At 40.1% G+C, this 8,001-nt stretch overlaps 1 protein-coding gene across 2 annotated transcripts in view; it reads left to right on the top strand.

Annotated features, from left to right (window-relative positions):
- PPP1R12B (protein phosphatase 1, regulatory subunit 12B) overlaps positions 1-8,001 on the top strand; it is a 168,253-nt gene that overhangs the window by 136,660 nt on the left and 23,592 nt on the right. For both annotated transcript variants that reach the window (XM_008581732.1, XM_008581730.1), the window contains one exon: positions 6,683-6,699. In XM_008581732.1, coding sequence (XP_008579954.1) covers positions 6,683-6,699 — 17 coding nt within the window. The remainder of the gene's footprint in view (positions 1-6,682; positions 6,700-8,001) is intronic.

The raw sequence follows: 8,001 nt of genomic DNA, 5'->3' as shown, positions 1-8,001 counted from the left end.
TCACTTGGGAGAGCGTGGTGCTGACAACACCAAGTCAAGGGTTAAGATCCTCCTTACCAGTCATCTTTAAAAAAATAAAAATAAAAAATGGCTCTCCAAAGATGTCCTGGCCTAATCTCCAGAATCTATATGTATGGTGAGATGGCTCTCCCATGATTATGTTATATTATATGGCACAGTTGACCTTAACATAGGAAGATTTTTCCAGGTGGGTCTGATCTAATTACATGAGCCCGTAAAAGCAAACAGCTTTCGGGGCCAGCCCCGTGGCTCACTCGGGAGAGTGCGGTGCTAGTAGTACTAAGGCCGCGGGTTCGGATCCTATATAGAGATGGCTGGCGCCCTCACTGGCTAAGTGTGGTGCAGACCACACCATGCCGAGGGTTGTGATCCCCTGTCTGCTTTCTCAGCTGATGATGGAAGGAGAAACCACAGAAATCTGAAATGTGAAAAGGACTCAATTTGCCATTGCTGGTTTCAAGATGGAAGGGGCTGTGTGAGAAGGAACGTGGGAACCTCTACAAGGAGTGAGCAGCCATCAGCTGAGAGCCAGCTGGGCAACGGGGACCTGAAACTTACAGCCACCAGGAACTAGATTCTGCCAACAACCTGAATGAGCCTGAAAGCAGATTTTTCCCCAGATCCTTCAGATAAGAGTTCAGCCAGCATACACCTTGATTTCAGTCTGTTGGGAACCTAAGCAGGGAACCCAGTAGAGCTGTGCTGGACTTCTGACTTACAAAACTGTGAGATAATTTGGGTTTGTTTTTTTTTAAAAGATGACTAGTAGGGGGATCTCAACCCTTGGCTTGGTGTTGTCAGCACCACGCTCAGCCAGTGAGCAAACTGGCCATCCCTATATAGGATCCGAACCCGTGGCCTTGGTGTTATCAACACCACACTCTACCGAGTGAGCCACGGGCCGGCCTTAATTTGGGTTTTTAAGCCACTAAGTTTTGTGGTAATTTGTTTTGACAATAGAAAACTAACACAATTTAAAATTTGATGATATTAAGGAAATGGCATTAATTTTTAGATGTGAAAGAAAAGCTAATACAGGCTTCCTCATCACTGTCCTCTACTGTCACATTTTTTGAGTAAATTTTGAAAGTTCTTATTCCACCCACTTGAATTTCCAAATTGTGCAGGACCCCCAAATGTATTCCTGGAACAATACAGGCTCAGAAAGATCCACTTCAAAGCTAGAGGTTGGTAGACTCTCCCTGTTTCACATTTCCTGAGTATTCCATCTGTTTGAATTGTGAAGGGTATTCTTTCCTTAAGGTAGAAGGCTAGAAAATCTTTGTCTCTCTTAGGCATGTATATGAATTAACTCAGATCATGATTAGGTTTGCAGTGGCCTGAAAATCTGAAGGGTCCTTGCTACAGCCATACTCACATCATTGGCTTGTTCATTATGAGTCATTAATCTGAGAACACTGAAAGGAAAGGCTGGTTTTCTGTAGAACATCCCAGAATAGCTCAAATTGTTTCCCCTGGCTCAGCTAGTGCACAAAACATGATCTAAAATGTTCCTTCTGCTTAGTCCCTCTTCAGGGAAAATGTAAATAGGAAATTTTTTCCCATCACTGTGGGGTCAGGCCCTGACTCCAAAGGAACATGATGAGTTAAACCAGCTTCGGCTTTGGCAGTAGACATGTGACTTGGTCTCACTTCTTTCCCTTGGGCCCAGCTTTACAGAGCCACAATTTTATTTTAAACTTGGTAGAAGGAGTTTGGTTTTAATTATGTGCTTTCTTGAACTCCTGATAACTTTCAAGTTAAAAGCTTTTGTGGGGATTTTTCTAAGCCAGTCTCTGGTGTCTTGAGGGCCTTACACATTTCACAAATCAAAACCAGCCTGGTTCCTGTCTCTTTCTAGGATTGCCATCTGAATTAATGGTAATCTTCACTCTGTTCTTTTATTAGAAACAGGCCCAAGCAATGAGATTCTTATGGGAGAATTTCAAGAGTATGGAAGGAAGGAGTCTGCTTCTTAGTTTGGGGATATTTTTACATCTATGGTCTATCTAGCTAATCATTCTTTTCACCTCTACTCTCTGTAATCATGTTGGTTTCTAAGCAGCTTTTAGTCTGTTCTGCTCCAGGGTCCCATTCACAATATATATTGCCCCCCAATGGGGCCGTAAAAGCTGTGAAAGTAATTCCTTCTCTGAGCAGTTTTTCCTCAAGTCATACACACCAGAGTGTCTCATCTTATTGGCCATGATTCATCTTCAATAGAAGGTAAAGCAAAATGGTCTTTACCGAAAACATTTATAGAAGTTCCTTCTAAGACTTCCTGATTGGAGCATATGATGTAATAATACATTTGTGTATTATCTGCAAATTATATAAGAGACTCATGCCTTTTCTAAAATATATGATGTCATCATGTACAGATAAACTATTCAGACTACCTAAAGAGTAGAGTAAGAGAAACTTCTCTGTTTTTAAAAGAGAGAGTGCATACACAGGAGGAAGGGTGAGAGGATGGGCCCACTCCCAGAACATAGGTAAGAGGAACCCACGTTCCTAGCCTCTAAAGGATCATAGATCACAGTTCTCTAAGCCCTGTGTTCTGGGACTTCTTATTTCCTGCCCAATAAGCTGACCTCTTAGAATCCTCTTCTCTGGGAGAAACTTCAGTGTTCATTTTCCTAGCCTGTGTTCTGCTTCCCTCTTTTGATATCACTTCCTAGCTCACTGTTCCCCTGAGACCACTTAGGCAAACTCTTATTCTATCTTATCTCCTGCTCTCTAGGTTTACTCAGAAGTCTCCCTGCAGGGTAGGCAGTCAGCTTTCTAGAATAAGAAGCAGTGTCAGCCTAGCAGTTGAACTATGCTTAGTTTGAGTGACAGCAGGATTAAGGGGGAAAGTTAAAATCTCCTGCACAATTCAGCCACTCTGCTTCTTTACCCAAGAAACCCAAACTTCTCTCCCTAAATCTAACCAGTGTTTTTTCATCAAACCCCAGATTATCCAGGATATCAAGAAGCCAAGCAAAACGATAGTTTCTAGAGGTGTTCCACCAGTGAAAATCAGTTTGGAAGTATGATCTAAAAACCTACATCATTTTATCAGAAGCTAGGGCATTAAACACTAAATTCTGTGTACTTTTAAGCTATCTTGCCTTCCAGCCTATAAGTATACTCTTTTTAGGCTAAAAAACATAAAGGAAACCATTTCTATTAAAGTAAGAATACCATATCCTTTGGAAATCCCAGTTTTCTTCCTTTTTTGAAATAATAGTGTTTGTATTATGGTAGCTAACTATATTACCTCTACTGCATTCAAATCTTGCTAATCTTTGAGGTTTTGGGAGGTTTATATGCTCTCCTCTAATTGGTTGGATTGACCTTCCTGGGTGGGTCATTGTTGAGGCTAGCCCTTGAAGGCAATGATAAAAAATGTAAGGATTCCTCATAGCTCCAAAAGTCAGGTAAAAGCTGGGGAAAATGTTAGAAGTAGTGAAGAAAGACCAAGGATTAACTTGGAAGCTCCTTTTTCTCTGATATCTGGATCTAGGTGAATTGTCTACTGGATCACTCATCACCTACACATTTTTATAAAAGATTACTCAGAAAAAAAATTGATAACAAGAAATCTTAACATTCCTAAAAAAGATGATAAACAACAGGCTGCAATATTTGCTTTTAGTTACTCCTGGCAGGCAGAAGTAAGAGTGTCATTTGTCAGCCTCTTAGATGGCTGTCTGTAGGAAACATCTCCTGCGTTAAACCTGAAGCAAGATCTGGTTTGGTGATGACGAACTTGAGTACCATTAGCATTACCTTCCTCCATGTTCTCTCATCTGTGGAAAAATTAACTTAGGCCTCTGGAAAACCCTGTAAAATCTGCCTCTTCATATCCAGGAACCCCACAGGCTTTCTCTGGTCACTGCTTGATAGTGCTAACCTATATTTTGTTTTTCAGTTTTTAAGTGCTTCTATTTTACATCAACCCCCTCAGTGGACACTGTACAGTATAGACAGCCATACTATACAGTCGTATATCTGTCTGAGAACTTTCTTGGGTGTGGTGATGGCATAAATAGCTTCATTGTGCTTCCAGAACATTCTAAATGAAAAGGGTTAATTATGTGTCATTCTTATAGGAATAAATCAATGGAAATGATTAGCATGCTTTGATATATATAATGACTAAGATTCATAACTGGTAAAATCCTAATTTACCTATTTTAGTGAGGGGGGGGGAAATGCCTGTTTTTTCATTAGAGTCTCCTGCCCGAGGCTACACAGAATTTAAAGCTGAAGATGTAGTAAAATCTTACCCAACAAATATGATATTTACAAAGAAGAAACTGGAAAAAAGAAAAAAAAATTTTTTTTTCAAATGAGGTACCTCCTTTCAGGAAAAAGTAAGTCAGCAAATAGGCATGATTTAATTGTCAGAAAGAGTTTATAAGGCCTCAGTCTGTATACACCATGTAGAAATGGCTTTTATTTCAGTAGGAGGAAGAAAAAGAAGGCACAAGGCAGACCAGTTTGATTATAAATGGGCCATTTTTCTTATCTAAGAGAGAGTGTGGAAAAGTCCATGCCTAGAGAGTTAGAATGGAGGTCACACTTCTCCCCTGTGTAGTCTGTAGTTTGCAGACTGTTCTGCCCAGAAGCAGCAAGAGAAACTAAATGGTTTCCTAAATTATTGTTTCGTTTGGTTGCATGTGAGCTCAATTCCCTGGGTCAAAGGTACTAAGTTAACTTGCTACTCTAACCAGCATTAACAGCCAATATAGTATTCTTATAACTAGAAAATGAAAGAGAGGGAGTTGGGGGTGGGTGGCAGGGAGCTGACATTCTAAGAATGCACTTCCTCATAATTTTCACATTTAATTCTTACCATTAGAGTAAGTGGTAACTTGCCCAAGGTCACATGGCTAGAAGATGTCAGGGAAGAATTAGAACTCAGGTCCAGCCAATGCCATCTCACTCCTCTGGAACATTAACAATTCAGTTCAGTGAGTGTTTTAGGAGCACCTATCATGTTCTAGCCCTGAAGGCACTGAAGATTAACTGGGAATAAGATAGTAGATGGATCTCAGATAAAGAAATCTTAGGAAATGCTCCATAACAATATGTTTTTTGGGTTTTTTAAAATTTATTTTTCTTAATTGGTCCATGATAATTGAATATACTATGGAGTACAAATGTATGTGTGTGTGTATTTCTCTAATATCGTCTTCTCAAAACTCATTTCTCCTAGGAAACCTTTTTAGTTGGAGCCCATGGGTTATCACTGTGATCTCCATAGCACTTAGTCGCATGTTTTCCCTACGTTGCTTCAGACAGCCTTGTTGATTATGTTCGCAGTGCTCTCCCAGCTCTGTCTTTGTTTAGTCCTGTGGTTCCTCACTAGGACTGTACAACTGAATCACCTGGAGGACTTTTTAAAAATACATATGTAAGACTCAAATGATGTGATTTTAAAAAATAAATAAATAATAAAAATACATATAGGAAGGCCTAACTCTAGACCTGCTGAAAGAGAATCTCCAGGATTGAGGTTAGGATGTGTACATTTTGAAAAGGTGCACAGGATAATTCAGCAGACTCCTTCCTTAAACCCCTGATTTAAAGAGGGATTCCTTGGGGAAAGCTACGTTTTAGCAAAGTCACCCTGTTCAGTCCTTCTTTAGTCAGATGTGCTGTCACACCATACTTCCCCTGGACAGCTTTAGGGTGTGGTATATCTGGTTGTCATGCTGTGTTGGTTGACAAACCCGTGGTTTGCAGGGACTGTTCAATGCTTTAACAGAGTAGTGTCATTGAGTGACTCCTCAGTAGTTCAAGGATTCATTATTCATTTTGTAGATTATTGGACCCATGTTTCTCTTCTCTCCTTGGTCTGTCCCTGAGGATTCTGTTGTTCTTTAACACCTCAAAAGAGGAAATAATACATTCAAATCAACTGAGTATTTATTTGCCTGAGTTCTTAAAAAAAAAGAAGAAGAAGAAGAAGGGATAGGAAGGTAAAGGTCATCTAGGGTAAACAGTAAAGGTGAAACACGGACGTAATTACAGTTTGTTTACAAAGACCAGGCTTACAGTTTGCGTCTTATAAAAAACTCCTTTCTTCTGAGACCTCAGAGTACTTTCTTATTATTTTTATTTTTTTTTACCAAGACTTTCTCCTCTCTCTCTTCTGCTTTCAGTAGAGATCTGGGAGAAAGCAGGTACTGTCCTGAGTTTTCATATTTGTAAATTGCATTATTCACTCAGGACAGGGTTGAGGGTTTGTGAACTGGAAGAAATTAATAGAATGAATATTGAGATCCATAGAGGCTAAATGTCACACAGAAAATCAGTAATAGTCACTCCTAGATCACAAGGTTGTCTGACTAGCTGGGCTGTTGTGGGGGGGCGGGGGGGGGGGACACAGTTTTTGATCATTTTGCACACTTCCAGATTATAAATATGCTGTTCCCAAAGCCTCAAATCTAGTGAATCATGGAATACAAAGAAGTGTGAGCTAGAGCTAAGAAGTCTTTTGTGCAGTTAGTTGAATTGCTTTTCTTAAACTTTACCCCTATCTTCAGCTGTGAAGTTGAGACATCTGATTTGAAAAGTGCATTTATAAATGGATAAAACAAAAATCAGTCCCTTGCTAATGCTGATTTTTTTTTGTTGTTGTTGTTTTGTTTTTGTCTCCTTTCTCTAGCATGAAAGACTTTCTAGGTAAGAACTCTCCCTGTTTTATATGCATGCTTAATACTTGTGAGTGAATGCATGTCTAATTAAATTTAGCTTTATATAATAGTTTAGTAATATTTCTCACATCCTTTCCTTCATTTCTGCAGCCACCACAATAATTCAGACTTTTATTATCACCTGCCCAACTTTGACTAGCTTTTCAACTCACCTTCCTACCTCCAGATTCTCCCCTGTATACTTCCACTGGATTAATTTTCCTAAAGCACCAGTGTACTAGGCACCGTGCTTGGTTCTAGGGAAACAACATGAATAAGACACTCTTCTTACCTTCAGTCAACTTACAAAGCACTACAGAGACAGGTCATTTCAATAGAGTGAAGTAAGTGCCATTTGGAAGTATGGACAGGTATTATGAACAAAGAGAAGAGGCAATTAACCTCATCTGGTGGTTCAGGGAAGGCTTCATTGCAGAGTTGGAGCCTGAATTGAGATTGAGGTTGGATACCATCATTTAATAGTGGATCCAACACAATACCTTGTACCTGAGGGTGCTCAATCATAGTTTGTTTAATGAACTAAAGACCTGTTTTGCAATTGCTGAAAAATTAAGGAAGGATATCAGAATTTGGGGGATGGCCCTCTGTAATTTTTCACCTAGTGTCTAAGGATACAAAACTGATCTTCCTGAAGAAAGAAAATAAATAAAAAATAATAGACTGTGGAGCTAAAAGTTTGGTCATCTCCTTTTCCACTGTTCCTCTGAAGGAGAAATTAAGAGGACATTGGGGGAAGATGTAGTTATGCAATAGCTTAAGGCAAATGAATCTCCTCATAATTCATTTGGTAATTGAGTAGGTTCCATCTTATTAATATATTCTGAACTTTACAGGTATTCTTCTTCTGCTTGCCCTCTCACCAACTGAAGATAAATAATTTACTTCTAACCTAACAGAAAATTACTTAGTTTTGCAAAACTAGTGGAGAGTGGTATTTTGCTACAGTTAATATTTTGTGAACTCTGTTATATTATAATGGCCATTTGTGAAAGGAGACTTCAAAATATGCTTTAAGGGGCTGGCCTGTGGCTCACTCGGGAGAGTGCAGTGCTGATAACACCAAGGCCACAGGTCAAGGCCACAGGTTCGGATCTCATATAGGGATGGCCGGTTAGCTCACCGGGTGAGCGTGGTGCTGACAACACCAAGTCAAGGGTTAAGATCCTGGGCCGGCCCGGTGGCGCACTGGATAGTGCGCCACTTGGGAAACGCGGCAGCGCTCCCGCCCGAGGGTTCGGATCCCACGTACAGACCGGTTCCCGCTCACTGG

This window comes from Galeopterus variegatus, unplaced genomic scaffold (assembly GCF_000696425.1).
Source record: "Galeopterus variegatus unplaced genomic scaffold, G_variegatus-3.0.2 Scaffold2446, whole genome shotgun sequence".
In the NCBI taxonomy this organism is placed as follows: domain Eukaryota; kingdom Metazoa; phylum Chordata; class Mammalia; order Dermoptera; family Cynocephalidae; genus Galeopterus; species Galeopterus variegatus.
The sequence above is the reverse complement of the archived record's forward strand: the minus strand, read 5'-3'. Positions and strand labels throughout refer to the sequence as shown.